Consider the following 17,079-nt stretch of genomic DNA (forward strand, 5'->3'; position numbering starts at 1 on the left):
TTAACCCTCTGGGAGAGTGCAAGTGGCAGAAGTGCAGGAGGAAGGGTGGAGGGAGCTCGAGTGGGAGACCCCTCTGCCCAACCCTGCCCGTCCAATGTACCCTGCCCCTTCCTGAAGAGTCAATGTCCACTTTTCTTCTGAGCCTGTCACTAGCAAACACTAAGCGCTGCCCAAACTCTATGACATCGGGGAGGGAGGAGGCTGGAGACCTTCTCGTCCTCCCTTGCAGGAGGGGTCACACTGACCGTAGCCCTGGGGTACTGAAGTGCCCCTGAGGTCAGCAGCATGCTTGCGCCCCACTGAGTGCCGCTGGGTTCTGCAGTGAACGTCACGGGCACGTGTTAACAACAGAGTTGGCACTGGAGAAAAGGAACTCACACGAGGGCTCTGGGCGGTGTGGGAGCTGCCACTGGTTATGCAGAAGGCGCAGCTCATCTCAGGGTAGGCGGCAAACCCGAGCCTTGAAGGGGCCTGTGGATTTAACGGGGGCGCCACCTCTTAGCCTTTTTTTTTTTTTTTTTTTTTTTTTGCCGTACGCGGGCCTCTCACTGCTGCGGCCCCTCCCGCTGCGGAGCACAGGCTCCGGACGCGCAGGCTCAGCGGCCGTGGCTCACGGGCCCAGCCGCTCCGCGGCATGTGGGATCTTCCCGGACCGGGGCACGAACCCGCGCCCCTGCATCGGCAGGCGGACTCTCAACCACTGCGCCACCAGGGAAGCCCTGTTAGCCGTTTCTCATACCGGGAACCCAAGTTCGCGTGGATATTCCAATTCATCGGGAAGTCTTCCCAGCCTGGTCTGCACCACTCACCCTGACCGCCCTCACCGCGAGTGGACGCAGCTCACCCTGAAGCTTAACTGGCAACAGGACCAGGTGTCCGTGCTGACCTACAGGTGCTGCAAAGAGATCTGGGGGTGAGCAGCTTTCTCGGGGTCACCCACATGTTGCGGAGCTGGGCACATTCAGGTTTCCTGACTCCTAAGCCAGTCACATTTCCTTTCCCAACTTAAGTTTTGCTACAGTAACTGGGAGAAAAAAATGATGCACACCAGTGCTGGATATGCCAGTTCTGTCTCAGAGAGGGGAAAAAACTAAGTAGTCAGGCACCATTAATAACTGGGTAGCAAAAGCCTTCTTGGGTTTGAGGGCCAGGGGGCTATGTAGTTCGAAAGTGGTCTCCCCACCGAGAGAGGAACGAGTGCTCACCCCCCGTTTAAACCAAACGGCACCAGAAGCAAAAGGAGACCAGGGCTCAGAACACTCACAGATACTGAAAAGCTTCAGAAAGTGATTTTACAAATTCTACTGTACGTGAAAACCTTGTGGCCACAGTCACCACTTTGATCTTTTTTTCTCAGATACAGTGAACACCGGCCAAACTGTTTTAATTTCCGAATTTATTAAAATGATTAACCTCAATACTGCAAGTGCATGTACAAAATATTTGTAAAAAATGTTTTTAATGAAACATTAAAGAACTTACCTCAAATGCTGAAAAAGTCCTTTTTTCATTCTTTCAGTACAAGGAATACATTGTATCTCAAAAGTATTACAACTCAGCAAAACAATTTAAAACAGTAATTTGAAAAATGATTGAAAATTGAATACCTTACATATATTTCTATGATCATTTCCTAATTCTTACAATGCCAAAATCTTTACCAATCGTTGCATAAGCTCTAGCTACGTTTTATTGAATGCAACCTCTTCCAAGTGGTCAACAGTGTGTGGGTTTCGCCATTCCACACAGTGAAGTTCTACAGCAGAGCTAGACCAGCTCCGAGGCCCCTAACTGTAAAAACGGAAATTAGGTTTCCCTGGAAGGCGCCGGCAGTGGCTGCCGAGCGCTTGTGCACACCGACTCCTGAGGCAGTGACCACCACCTAACGTCACTGCTCGGACCCACGGGAAGGTCAGCCCCCAAAGACGAGGCCTCAATAAAGTTAAACTTCATAAATAAATTACTAAAATTAAGCTTAAAAATGGAGTAAAGTGGGAAATGCGGTATTTTGTTACTTTTTCCTTAAGATGAAATTCCTGAAATGGCTATCGTTGGTATTCCAAGAAAACAGTTCAAGATTTAGTCTCTGGACCTCTTTGAAAGACTCCAAACTAAGGTGGGAATAAAAGATGACCCCCTGCTCTCTGGTATCTCCCAGACACAGGGTCTGAGCGTGACCTTCTCAGTGGCCTGAGTCTCCCACTGCCACCCAGAGACACCGGGAGGACTGGGTGAGGTTGTAGACTGCTCCGAGTGCCTTGGGACAGACCTTGCAGGGCTGCCCTACTTCGAGAGGTGAAGAATTCTAGACGGAGCGAGCAAAGGGGGGTGTGAGTGGGCGAGGAGGTCAGCCACCTGCTCCCACATTAATACCTGAGGATGAAACTGCACCGTAACAAACAGGAACGAGACGACAGAAGACTATGGAAGTAATTCCTTGAAGAACAGAAGGGGAGAAAAATTCTAAATTTAAAGAACTTTTATGAATGTTACTAATTTCTATTTGGAACCTACTAGCAATAGTTCTAAGGAACTTAATTTAAATAGTATCCCCAGGAACCTAGAAACTGGTAGGAATCAGTAAGGAGTAACAGTAAGCATTGAGGTTTTCTCCACTGGACTTCTCATTACCTGCAGATTCCTTTAAGGATTTAAAGATATGGGCTACTTTTCTAGACACTACACGAATCTCCTAAATTGATTTCACTTAGGAACACTGTATATGTGAAAGTACATGTACACATTTCCCAGAAGTAGAGAGACCCACTGGTGTCAGACACCTGCTACAGATTTATATTCTCAGATTCTTTGTCCAATGATTTGTAAAATCATCCAGAGAAATGGAAGGTTGGTATTGAACATAAAGTAGTAATCAAAATTTTGCTCATTAAGTTACTTAAAATTAATTTTTCTCAAAGTGCTTCAAAAACAAATTAAATGACTCCTCTTTTTGTTTAACTGATAATATAGTCAAAAAAATCTTTGATATTTTCATACATAAACTAACATAAGCCAAGAACTCCCACTGATGCAGTGCTTAAAACTATATATTTATAATTTCCTATTTTATTGGCATGAATATTTCTAAACTTAAAAACCTTCCTGGTAAGTTCTTTTAATTTCTTATGACAAAAATTTCTCACAACACACAAATATTTACAACATATACACTGTTTTCAGTTCTTTACACTGAATTTCAAAGACAAACATTTTTTTATAGGTTACCACAGAACAAAAGCTGTGACTCATGTTTTTATTTCATAAACTATTATAAGTTAAAGTGAATAGAGTTCTTTAATATTCCTTGTAGCATTTTACAAGTGCAACAGAAAACTTGAAGACCCCAATTAAGATAGCTGTAGTTCATTAGATAAATGTTGTTTGTTGCCATCACATTTGTTCACAGCAAATTTTTTGAAAAAATAAGCACCAATCATTCTTGCAAAGAACAATTTTATCTAAAAGGATTGAAAAGTGTTAAATACAAGGTCTTTAATTTACATGACAAGCAATAAATACGCTGTATCGAAACTCCTCCTGCACACTGCGACCCTCGTACATATAACGTACTGAAAAGTTAGCTGTCACGCATGTAATTTTTTTTGTTTGTTTTTTTTTTTAAAGAAACCGATTTCACTCCCACCCGACCGATGGTCTGCTATTTAACCAAGGTCACAAACAGTACACCTGGGCCAGGAAACTGTGAAACTGACAAAACTCCAAGGGGGAAACATCTAGCAAATAAATCAAAAAGCCAAAGAACATTGCTGGTGATATTAGCATATACTAGAAAACCTTAATATGCTGCTACTGTGATTTGTTTTAAATTATTTTTTAGTCATATATTAAAGAGCCAGTTGATGCTCTTAAAGTTAAAAAAAATTGTGTAGCCACATTATTGTTCTCAACGTCCCGTGTGGAAAGTTGCTATCACTGTACAATTTTGCTTGAGCCTTTATTTTACAACAGGGCTTTACCTCTAACTCAGAATTGCACATAAGAAGGCTATTTAAAAAGTACAATAAAAATTTGCACAAATCAGACTTTTAAGAAGAGTCAGTACGCTGTACACTTTCTACAGTATTATGCTGATAAGTGAAAAGACAACAGAAGTGCTGCCCCTAAAATGTTTTCGGTTGAGGAGTAATTGACTGGAATTGTTTATTTCTTTAAAGTAGTTATCCCGGGTCAAATTAAGACCAAGAGCTTACTATGCGTTAAGCCTCAAAGACTGATCTTCTCTTCTCCTGGAAGAAATGTCAATATCTATAGAGTCTTTTCCGACTATGAGCCTCAGCCGCTTCGCCGGAGGAAGAGGGATAAAGTCGTCTTCAAAGTCGTCATCATAGTCATCCTCCTCTCCATCTCCCTCTGAAGAGGAGGAATCAGCGGTACTTTCTTCCTCATACTGACTATAGTCATCGACTTCCATGCGGGACTCCAGGAGAGAAAGAGGATCACTGCAGCACACCCCATTTTCGTGAAGCCCCTCTGCATACGACCCCCTGCTCTCCTCGTCCCGTTTCAGCTGGATTTTTAATTTTGTAGAGCTACTGCCTGATCCTGAGTTGAATCCATTATTAAGCTTTGCTACGTAGAGACTATTATCGTTCTCATGGTCTTTGCTTAACTTGATGCTTATTTTGGAAGAATTCACCCCGTCGCTCCCTTGGTCATTCGTCTTGCTGCTGCTGTCATGACGCCTGCGAAGAGTCAACTTGGGAATCCCAGAGTTGTTTTCTAGGATTAACTGTGCATCATACCTAGTGATCCGCCTCTTCTTTTTACTTTTTGCAGTTCGGAAGCTGTCTTTTGCTTTGAAGCTGTCTGATGCGACCACAGAACCGCTAACGGGAGAAGGGGGCCAGTCCGTGTAGCTCCCGGGCACGCCCTCCAGGCTGCTGTGCTCGCCCTGGTCAGGGCGGGACCCCACGCCCTCTCGCCCCACGCCAGCTCTGCCGGGGGAATCGTGCACCGCGGCGGATTCCTCTGCTTCTGCCAACTGTCTCACCAGCTTCCCTTGCCGTGACTTCTTCCTTGACGTGCTGTCACTCTTAGGACACTTGGCCTCCCCCTTCTGCGCAGCTTCGTGAGCCAGTTCTTCCTCCTGCACCGCAGGAGATGCTTGCTCGCCACTGTCTGGGCAGGGTTCCGTCAAGCTGCTTTTGTAGCCATCCAACGTATTTGGTTCGAGCTTGATGTCGGAGGTCTCCTTCAAATTCATCCTCGTCCTCAAGGACCGCCGGGTTGTGTAGGTGCAGGGGGCGCCCTCCACGTGCGCAGGGGCGCCTCGCCCGGAGTTCTGCTTGTGCTCTCGCGCTGCGTGTCTAGTTAAGCACCCACTGGCCGCCGCGGCCGGGACTGGTCCCTCTGGCTCCTTATCTTTTTTAATGGGCAAATTTTTGTACAGAACTACTTTAGGTTCTTTAAGTACTAAGTTTCCCATTTCGAGTTTTCCCGAAGCACTCTTCTGCTCCAGCCGTTTGCAATGATTTCTTAGTTTTATCTTTGAAAGTAAAGGCTTTGCAGGTTTTCTCAGTTTCTTTGGTACCCTGGAATTACTTATAGGAGTTAGCTTAGATGAGGTAGAGTTGGAAGGAGCTGGAATTCCTGACATGGACTGCCTTGTCAATGCTCTGCTCTTGCTGTTCTTTTTCATGCCAACGGAAGATTTTCGGTTAGAAGCTGCAAAGTTTAAAAAAAAAAAGAAAAAAAAAGGATGAAAAACAGTCTTGGTAACACGGTAATGTTCAACAAAACAATGCCAACACCCAGATGATTAGCTATGAAATGTTTAGATTATACAAAAAACGTGGTAGACAGACCCCAGTTGCGTTTCCGCCAGCACTCCTACAGTTCTCCTTTACATTCGCTTTCTAATTTCTGCCTCTAATTTAAGAAGCATCTATTCACTTTCCAGGTACGTAATTTCAGGGTTACAGAGCTCTTAGCACAGCAAGGACCTGGATTTCACTCGAAGTGTCCTTAAATCTATCACGACACTAGTCCAAACTGAACACTTCTTTCCCTGATTTAGTCTTTTACCACATAAAATAACTGAAGTAAAGCTAAGTAAAAATAATATTTTTCTTTCATAGATTCTTCTTAAAATCATCATTTAAAATGTTTCTAAAATCCATTATTCATTAACTCAAAGTATGTTATTTGACTAGTAATCCAGAACCGGCGACAGGTGACTAACAGGCTCTCAGAGACAAATTCTATCACGATGTTTTCAAGTAAGAAAAAGAGATCCTAAGAACCGCATATTGTTACTCCCACTAGACATTTATCCCCAAATGCCGCACCTTCTAAGCTGTTCCCTTCAATGCTGTGAGGACTAGCAGAGGCTCTGAAGGCTGCGGAACTTACTTGGCCCCATCCCTCCGCTGACTGCCCGCTGCCGACAATCAAACCGCAAGAGGGAAGAAGCGCACTGCTAGAGTTACACTCTCGGGACAAGGGGGACCCAACTTCCTTCCTCTGGACAAGGGGATGACAACCTACTGGGAATGACAACCTGAGAACTAACATGACAGTTGGACGGCTTCTCAAAAGGCTTATATGTGACTCAAGTGTCAGGTGGCCCCGTGGTGAGCCTCTGACCTTGCCACTGACTTTCCTTTCCGCCATCTTTGTTTTTCTCTACATCTACATTTTGGATTTATAGTCACAGTGTTTTACGTGAGTCACTTTCGCGATCACTTAGTCTGCTCCCCATCCCCCACCTGAAAAGCTCTTCCCATCAAAATACCCCTTTAAATCATTCACTAGGGAAGCTGAGATGACCAAACGAATCATCACCACCTCTCAACAGAAAACAGAGGGAATAAAAACCAGTGAACGTGGGTAAGCCCAGCACGCTGCCCGACAAGACTGTTGCTTCCTACACGCCTGAGGGTCGCCAGGGTGACTGCTGTTCCTTCTGCATGGCTGAGCGAGTCAGGTTACCATTAGTTAGTTTTTATTGAGGGAGAGGAGCAAGAATGCATAACAGCATTCCAAAAACATCAACCCGCCAAGAACAGAAGTCTCTGTACTCAGGAAGACGGGCTCACGAATGGCTCTGGGATCTCCAAACCAGCAGAATTCCCAGGAATGAGATCCACTGACTGAACCAAGAACATGCTTATCTGTGCCGGATGCTACCAGGGAGGCAACTTTTTTTTAAGAACAGTAGTAGCAGTAAAGTTTGGGTGCCACCCAATTTGAGAACCACCGACGTATTATGAACTGAATTATACAGAACTTACCAGAAATAATTTTTTAAATATAAGGATATTTAGGGACGGATTTCCCTAAAGGATTTGCTAAAGGATTTGCTAAAGGATTTCTAAAGGATTTCTTTGTGCTTACAAGGCTTCCTACAAGGTGAGAGTAGATGTGCTTATTATGTAAACACACCAGTGCTGGTGTCTGCCTTTCTCAAATGTGGCTATGGTGAGACTTTGCTGTCTATGGCTCTTCAAGGACCATTCTATGACCAAGGTCAGCGGTTCTCATTTCATACCTGCAACCACCCCTCCACAATGATCATTACACCGTGTATCCTTGACTGCAATCCCCCTGCAATCTGGATCCAACCTGTCCTCCTAAACAGCGCCTTTGCCAGTCTCCCTCACAGACTCCTTGTCATGAAATCCGGTGGACCCTTTCAGCCCGTACCGTTGCTTCCTTCTCTGCAGAATGTGACGCTGCTAACCATTATTTTTCCTGAACCCCCTCCTGAACCCCCTCTCTCCTTGGCTGCTCGCGAGAGCACACTCTCCTGGCCTTCCCTCCGTGTCCCGGACCCTCTTCCTCCATCTGCCCGGTGGACTGCACTCCTCAGGCCTCTGCTATCCTAGGCCCCTTGAAAACTCTACTCAGTCTCCAGGCCATAAGCAGCCACTCCTCCACGGCTATCACCATCGATATGCTGGCAGTTCCCAAACCAAAGTCTCTAGCCTGATTCTCGCCTTAATTACAGATCCGCATCACCGAAGGTCCACTGGGACCTTGATCGCCCGCTAAGATTGTCTCATGAGCCCCTCACAAGTCAACATGCCCAAAGGGAACTCACCACCAAGCCTAAGTTCTCCATCTTGGTCAATACCACCAACACCCAGCCAGCTGCCCAAGCAGACACGGGGAGGTCATCCATGACGCCTGCTCTTGCTAACTCTCACCAACCAGCCACTGGTCCTGTGGAGTCCACTCCTGCAGTGCCGCTGGAACCACCTCCTCTCCATTCCTGATGCCACCATTTCCTGCCTTGACTCTGGCACTAACACCCGCCTTTCCTTGCCTCCCTACTGCTTCCCCGACATTCCATCCCCCACCACGCAGCCCAGATGATTCTCCTGGTATGCCACGTCACTTCTGGGCTTTAAACCTGCCAATAACCTAATACCTCAGAATAAAGTCCAAAATTTTAAATTATGCTCATATCCCTCCTTCCCACCTTCTACTCCAGCCTTGATGAACTTTACTGATGCAAATCCTACACTCGTGCCCACACGTTCATTTGTGACGTTCCCTCTGCTTGGAGCACGTTTCACTTGGCCAACTTCTCCTCCCCTTTTGAGACTCAGCTCAGCAAACACTTCTCTCAGGAAGCCTTTCATGACTCTACACATGACAGGTTACCCTTCCTGTGACTCTTCATGGCACCTGAGATTCTCCTCACTTGGGCACTGATTTTTCAATCACTGGATGAATCTCACTTACGGTGATTTTGAATCTGGGCTCTCGCCCTTCCACCCCTCCTTCCGAGGTTCATTGTTAGCTGACTGCAGTGAACCACTGACAAAGCACTTCAGTGTGTGTTTTAAAGAGCACAAGAGAGACTGAATTTGATGCTACGTGTTATTTCAATAGAGAGACTTCACTTCCGTATTTATGTATTTATCAGTGTATTCTCATCTTGTTTGAAAAGCGTTATCTCAACAAAAGCCCAGCTAAAAGGTGTGCTCAAGTCAAAGGGCACAAAAGGCACAGTCCGGCTGGGTAAGAGAAATGTGGGCAACGTGACTAAGCACCCAGGGCTCTTCACGGTGCCACGAACGTGCTGCTACACTATCGCAGGGGGATGGGGGGTGAGCGCCAGCAACAGCAGGCTGAGGGAGAGATGGTGGTCACAATGGCAAACTAAGAAAAGTCTATCAAGAGACTGAGGATCCTGACACAGTGGAGGGAAGGCACGGCCACGGCTCCCCTGGCTTTGGCACTAACACACCACGTGTGGCTCTCTTCCCTCACGGCTGGGACAAATCCCAAATGCATAAACCTAGACAGTAATTTCACGTGAAGATACACATTCTTAGCAATTAGTATATACTAGGTACAGTGCCAAATGGGCCAATTAGTATGATCTCAATCATAATAAGCATTCTCTGAAGTAAGAGCTATGACACTAAATGAAAACCCAGTTCAGGTGGGCTAGCGTGCCTGAGCGCCCATCCGGTCAGCGGCAGAGATGGGACTTGCGCTGAGGCCTGTGGCCCCAGATCTCAAGCTTTTCACCACACCGTCACACGGCCTCTAAGGGACCCACAGAGCTATTACGGGGACAGTCCCAACTCCTGGGAAAGGACCCGTGGTATGGCTACCGCGGTCCCCTCAGGGTGTCCTCAAAATCATAAGGCAGCTCTGTGTGGGCATCGAGAATGACAGCCAGACACAAGAGCAGCAAAACGGCATCAAAGCTTCCAGAACGCTCGGGCTGCACCCGTGCCCTGCGCTGGACAAGCCCCAGAAACACACACGGTGGAGCCAAGGGAACACGAGGGCCACACACAGCCTGGCATGTTCCCAACACGAGGACCCAAAAACCCTCAACAGGATTTTAAAGACTTCAGTTCAAGGAGTCTGTCAGGCACAAGAAGCAGGCTCCACCTCATGCAACCAACACAGGAATGAACGGCTGGAAAAAGGTGCTGGAAAGGATTCTGAAGCAGCCTGCAGGCTCAGCAGAAAAGTGTTCAGACCAACCAGTGATGTCTGCGGCAGGCGAGAGAGTGACAGGTGGTGGCCCAGCCCACTGTCTCCAGGGCAGGCGCTCCTCAGTCCAGCTGAGTGAACTTATTCCACTGGTGGGAGTCCTCTGGGACTTGCACCAACTCGTGGCATTTTCAGTGGCTCACATCCAGGACGCAGCACTATGGGGGTGGCCTAGCCACTGAGGCACAAGAGGCCCAAGAAACCCGACTCTTCTAGTGATGGCATTATAATCAGGTCTGTGGACTGAACCTGTGAGAAGGGATTTCTCGTCTCCTCTCTGGATGCTAAAGCAAACAGTCAAGTTGTCGTTCTTGAGACACCTTCCAAAAAAGGACCTGCATGGAAGGAAGAAAGGATTTTTTCTTCCAACTAGGCAGAAACGTTTCTTTAAAAAGAACAAACACGCTGTTCAGAGAAAGCAGTTCCTCTATAGTTGTCAGCTGCTTAATTCTAACCAAACTGCAGGATAAGATGGGTACTCGGAATCTATACACAAGATGTATGCCCACGCCCCTTGGGAGAAAGGCTTGGGCACCTCTGGCCTTGCATCCACTGCAGTGTCAAAGTCTTTTCTTTCAAACAGGTAGAAGGGTTTGGTCAAGACACAAACAGCAAAAGAAATACAGCCTAAAAGAACACATGTAAGAGCCCGAGAAAACACTGCTATGAACATACTTAGTGCACAATGTTCTCAGAGACCGCTGGAGTAAACCTCGAACTCCTTCAGAGCCCCGAGCCACGTCTAGCAACTGTCACAATGACCCTCAAAGCTACTTATGCCAACCCTTGAATTACTCCAGACAATCACTGTGCAGAAAAGTAACCTGACTAAAGTAAGCACCCTGATACAAGCAGTCACGGTGAAGGGCTCTATTTCTGTTCTGTAATGCTGAGACTACAGCTCAGAGGGATCACCTGTTCCCTCTAGCCTTTAGCAAGTGGCATTTGCAGCCTGCTCTGCATAGTTACTGTGTACTGGTCCCATCCTGGAGCTAAGGCATAAACTCCCCAAGGGAGGGGCCCAAGTCTCATACACTTTTCTTTCTCTTTTTAACAACTAGCAGGCTTTGAACATGTATTTGGTTTATTAATAAATATCCCATAGATGGTCACATAATAGAACACTCAACACCTTCCAAAAATTTTTCCTATTTTGATTTTTTAAACTAAGTGGGGTACTGAGTTCAGTATCTACACATCAGTGTATGGTTAACGCGTAAGAACACAAAGCACCCGCACGAACGTCACAGAGCCACGTGGACAGTGCCGTGGCCATCTCCACGTGTGGCTGGCAGCACACTCCTAAGTGTTCTTATGCAGACATTCATAAAATGGGCCTCACAAGTCGCCAGTTTCACCAAGGAACCAGACTCAGAAAACAAAATGTTGATTATGCTGCGTTTATTATTAAAACCAACAATCAACAGTGAATGACGAACTAACTGCTCTTCTTTGTTCACTTTGGACGTTAAAGACTGGAATAGGAATGCGGCATCGCTTTTCCACGGCAGAGGTTACCCCTGGCCTCTGACTCCCAGCAGAAGGTAGAGTCAGGATTCAGGGCAGTGACAGTCACCATCACGGGAGACATCTTCCCTTTTCTTTGGGATTTTCTGTAGTGGAGAGGAGTACCCAGAGTTGGGCTGAAAACATCTGAAGACAGGGAGAAGAGCCTAAAATAATCAGACCTCAGACGGTACTTACTGCTAACAAGTATGTATGGACATTTAGAGTGCCAAAACAGGCATACTTTGGGGACCATCAAGTTAAAACTTTTAAACTTTATTCCTATCAGAGACAAGTCAGACTAAGGAGCCTACTGCTTTAGTGGCAACCAGAGAAAACTGGTGCTACCCAGATGGAAAACAGTAGCAATCAGGATGGTTCCAGGACTTCAAGGTTCCAAAAACGTGATGTGTTTTCTTGTGCTCACTTAGGATTCTTCTCTTTCTTTTCTCTTTATTCTTCATTCTCTTTTTCCAGTTTCCATCAGGTCTTGCCCCCCCCACACAACTGGTATCTTAAAGCTTGTTTCCTTCTCCTTTTCATCACTCTTGCTACTTTCGGTCGAGTGGCTATTACAACACGTCACAGTATAATGACATTCAAACTGCTCCTCTATCACAATTCTGAGTCTGGTAACTGGTGGTTTGGTGAATTGAGTCAGTTCATTTTGAAAACGGCAAGCAAGCAGTAAAAGGGTGGAAGCCTTGAGGCCAGAAGCTATGAATTCCCCAAGTCCATCATCCATCCTAACAGACTGGCCAGGCGCAGAACACGTATGTGCCTGTGTGACGCCACCCCGTCCTTTGTCTTCTTGTGGGCCTAACAATATCATTACAGAGAAACTAACACCTTGAAAAGCTTTCTGTCAAACATATGATGACCCTGGAACACACGATGGAGAATTTAATATCCAGTTACCCAGTATTCAAGAAAAGCAGACAATTTAGTACCATATTAAATCTGGAGGCATGATACAGACTGCTTTTGTGCTCGAATCACTTCTAGAACCTTGCAGTGCTGGTGAAGTGCATGAATCCCAGAGTTTCTCTCAATGTTTAAAAGATCAAAACTATTAGAGCATGCTTTAGAAAGCAAACTATGTGAAAATACTTTAAAAAAAAAAAAGATATGCTTATCAAATCTCCCTTACTTACTTGCATTGTTTTTTTCCTGAGTGGTATCTGCGTCAGTGTTAGAGCTGACAGATTGACTGTCTGAATTTTTGCTGCTGTCACCTAACTTTTTAAGCCTATTTAAACGTTTATCTGTTTCTCTGAGTCCATATTTGCTATTGATAACAGGAGCAGGCGCAGGCAGTCCCACTCTGGATTTAAAAGCACCAGTTCCCCGTCTGAAAGAGAAACAGCACAGGTTACACAAACAGCATTCTCACTGACGTAAGCCTGGTTGCTGAGCGCACTTGGCCACATCAGATCAGCAAGTGTGATGAACTGATGAGGCCCTAATCGCCACTGGAAAGCCGCTAAGCCTAGGACTCTCAAAATACACACATATATAAAATTAATGCAAAAAAGCCCCAGACTTAAAATAAAACAATTTATGATTACTGTCAATCAATTGTTAATTGCCCATGAGAAGCTATTGGTTGGACCCTGTAGAATTTCAAGTGTAGGTAAAAATAAATAAATAAAATTTCAATTTCAAAACCGACTGGTACAATAATTAGGTCTAAACTGTAACTGAAATAACCCACCTGTTAATTATATCCCAGCTTTGTTCTGCATAATTTAACACTACATTACTGAATATTGAGAATTACAGAATTAAAAGAGGAACCAGCGAATTTCCATAAATTAAATCATTGCTTAGAAGCTAATGTTAGATACAAACAAATACTAACTGAAATTCTGAATAAGAAGGCTAGGCTATCTTAGTGAAAATCTCACTTCTAGAATAATGAAAACTGTTAAATTCCTCCTTTAAAGTTACTGAATGAACATAATTAACAAAATGTTACTAAATAAAAGACATTAAAAGACTTGCTTTTACCACTGGCTAAGAATGATCTGTAACCTGCTTTAATTATTTATATTTATATAAATTCTAATGAAGTGGGTGCTTAATAAGAAGTCCTCCTAAACTTCCTTAATGAACCTAGCTTTGCAAATCTGTGCTTTATTCAGTGTTATAAAGGTAAATTTCTACTTGCTCTGCTCAAAAGAATAAATAAAATATAAATTAATGAGGTTAAAAAAATTAAGCACTACATATTGCATTTAAAAAATGATAAATCTCTTTGGCCAAAATTGCCTTCACTGACTTGCCTGTCACTGGCCTTAGCTTGTTAAAGAAAAGCCATATAATAACAGCTTCTGAACTTGAGGCAAAATTGTGAGCACTTCCCATTATGAAGCAATACTGCCCTCCAAAAGATCCCATGTGATTTATTTCCTTCAGGATTTAGATGAGGAGAAAATAACTTTTCTCCTCCAAGGAATCTGAGTATTTCACCTTTTGCTAAGGGAGAACAAAAATTTTATTTTCTCTCCCTCCCTCTTAAACCTCTTAATGCTAGGGAGGAGCACAAAGCTAGTCTGAATGCAGAGACTATGTTTGGCGACTGAGGTGAGCATTCTTGCCTTCTTCGCCTTCCTAGAATGGATCTGGAATTCTACTTTTATTAATGCTTTTGTAAAAATGACAAACATATTGTGGGACTGCCTCAATTCTTTTTTCAAATGGTGCATTAGAAATCACTGTAAAAACCTCTAGGTAACCTTCACCACGGCAGGCCAACAATTACACTCCACTCCACCATAAAGTATATTCAGAAAGTAAATGCGTAAATCCTAAAGGCTGTTTCATTTCAGGTGGATTAAGGAATTAATAAATTTTGTTCAGATATTGTGCCTTTTTACCATAACCTGTAATATTTCTGGAAAGATGGGCCATACTTTAATACAAAATAAATGATCATGGTGGAATTATCTGAAAATTTATTTTTTTTAAGTAAAACTCCCCCATTCATCTGTTTCTCTACTTCCTTTACTTCTTTTTAACTTATGACAGTAACACATGCTTGTGTTTGCTGCAACAGGTGAGACAATCTTAGGCTCCGTCTCCATAAAGCAGAAGTCAATAGTGCTCCCCAGCCAGCCTCCATCCCCAGAGCCCCCCGACCCCGCCCTGGCGCCAGTGCTAACCACCTGCCAGCACCTCATCTCCTGCTCCTTTGCCATGAGCTACACACCTATCCACATTGTTGTTTCTTCCTAAGCAAACAAAACCCAAAGAGGATAATACCATACATCTTACTCAGCAACCAGCTTTCTTCTTTTCCCCCAGCTTTCTTATTACATCATGCACAAGTAAAGCTGAACTGTTTTGAGACTTGTGCCTTGTACACAGACTGAACACTCCATAGCCCGCTCAAGCACTCCTGGCGATACTGACACTTGTAGGTTTGTGGTTTTTGCTTGCCACCATGAATGCTGCTGCTACCCTGCTTTGAAACCAAATCCTTACTAACTAATGCTCCTACTTCCATAGGATAGATTCTTCCATATGGAACTGACTGCCAGACAAAAGGGTGTGATTATTTTGAACAAATATTGCCAGATTACTTTCCCAAAAGGTTATAGCAATTTACAGCCCTAGTGACATTGCGTAAGTGCCTGTTTCCCCACATCCTCACCAGCAGCACAGAGTACGCTTCTAAATTTTGCCAATTTGATAGTGAAAACGGATACCTAGCTATTGTTTTCCTTGTTTATGGCCATCATTTTCTGTGTAGCACCTTCCTTACCTCTTTTCTCTAGTGGAAGTCTGTCTTTTTTTTTAATGAGCTTATAAGAGCTTTTTGTCCTTGGGATATTAACTCTGCCGTGTATGTACTTTTTTCCCCCTTCAGTTTGTCATTAATCTGACTTTTGCTTTTAGCTATTCAAAAATTTTCATATTCACCATTTCTTGTCTTAACTTCTTTCAGAAGATTTCCACTACCCCAAGGGTAGACGTATACGTTCTAATTTTTTTCCTAATCATCTTACATTATATTTTTAAATTAAAAATTTTAATCCATCTGAATTTATCTTGTATATGGTGTGAGATGTTGAGCTTGGTTTTCTTCCAGGCGCACAATGAATTATGTCACTATTATTTATTAAAGAAATCATCATTTCCCCATACGTGGTATTAAGACTTCATACACACTCGGCTCTATTTCAGGAGTCTGTTCATGTCCTCTTATTTGTCCATATCGGCCAGTGTCATCAAGTTTTGATCACAACTGTTTCATAGTAAATTTTTAATAAGGCCAACTGCCCCTAACTATACTTTAGAATCTAATTTTTTCTTAGCTATCATCAGACATACTTTCATATAAGCTTTAAAACAATTTGGTCCTTCATATTCTTCGGTCCCTCACTAGATTTCATTTCTCAAATTTTCTAGAGTGAAATTTGCAGTACTTACTTATGAAAGTATTACAATTACTATTTTGTTAGGATGGTTATTTCCCAGAAGCGCACATCAAATGTATCCTGGACACTGTACCCACGATGTCAGCACCTCTGTAAACCCTCTGTCCCCTCTCCTTCCTTCTTTTCACCCTTCAGCAACTAGCACACTGTGCGTGTGTCCCTTTCATGGCACTGCCCTCACAGCTGGCACTGTGCTAGTCTTGTTTACCCTGCCTGCATGAGGCCTAACATAAAGTAACTAACTATTCAGTTACCATATGATGAATAATTGAATGAGTTCCTTTGGTCTCATCCTCTCGCCTAATTTCTGGAAAGGCAGAAACAATCTGCTGTTCCTGAGAATTTCAAGAATATTCCCAGCCAACCTTTAAATCAAACTTCCCAAATAGCCTGACAATAGCTGAGCCTACTGCTCCGTATGAGGCCTTTCCATTTAAAAAGGATTTGCACATGTTTCTGTTTATTCCTCACACTAACCCCGTGGAGCAGGCAGGACAGCCCTTCTGACCAGTGAGAAACAGTCTCCTGGAAGAGAACTAATCTGCCCGAGGGACATGATGACACATGGGGTTCTAAACTAGGCAAAGAGCTGTTTCAGGGGTGGTCTGGAATCCTGTGTATGTGGTTACATTTTTCAGGACCGCCTCCAAAAGCATATTTAGCGTATTACTTACTCCATTCATTCATTCACCAAATATTTATCAAGCACCTACTATATGTCAGGTACTGTTCTGGACGCTGGGAGTACAGCAGTAAATGAAAAAGATAAAAATCTCTGCCTTCCTGGAACTTGCATTCTAATGGGAGAATAACCAGAAACCACAAAATAAGTTTACAGCTAACATCTGAATATTAACTGTGTGCTGTTTTACATACTTTTCGTGAGATAAATTAAATCCTCACAGCAACCCTATGAGATAGTTTCTAATGTTATCCCCATTTTATAGATGGGGTAATTAAGGCACAAAAGCAGCTAAGTTGCCCAAGATCACACAGCTAATGAAATGCAGAGTCACAGGATTCCAACTCAGGGAGTCTGACGCCAGATCTCATGCACATCACTGTTATGCTATGTTATCTCTAAAATGGTTTTAAAGCATTATTCAACTGTAATTAAACTACTTCATGGATTAAAGGGTCTTTTTGTGGA

The 17,079-nt window shown here is 43.9% G+C and overlaps 1 protein-coding gene across 6 annotated transcripts in view; it reads right to left on the reverse strand.

Annotated features, from left to right (window-relative positions):
• Positions 1 to 1,376: 1,376 nt before the first annotated feature.
• Positions 1,377 to 17,079, reverse strand: part of KMT5B (lysine methyltransferase 5B) — a 58,792-nt gene continuing 43,089 nt past the window's right edge. For 3 of the 6 annotated variants that reach the window (XM_027090679.1, XM_027090678.1, XM_027090680.1), the window contains 2 exons: positions 12,642 to 12,838; positions 4,097 to 5,685 (listed from right to left, as the gene is read on the reverse strand). In XM_027090679.1, coding sequence (XP_026946480.1) covers positions 4,211 to 5,685; positions 12,642 to 12,838 — 1,672 coding nt within the window. In that variant the 3' untranslated portion in view covers positions 4,097 to 4,210. Of the gene's footprint in view, positions 5,686 to 11,365; positions 12,370 to 12,641; positions 12,839 to 17,079 lie in introns of those variants that run through there. The other 3 variants (XM_027090677.1, XM_027090681.1, XM_027090682.1) reach the window with 3 other exon arrangements.

The sequence above is a fragment of the Aethalodelphis obliquidens genome, unplaced genomic scaffold (assembly GCF_003676395.1).
Source record: "Aethalodelphis obliquidens isolate GAN/ISIS:26980383/991018 unplaced genomic scaffold, ASM367639v1 scaffold69, whole genome shotgun sequence".
Lineage (NCBI taxonomy): Eukaryota > Metazoa > Chordata > Mammalia > Artiodactyla > Delphinidae > Aethalodelphis > Aethalodelphis obliquidens.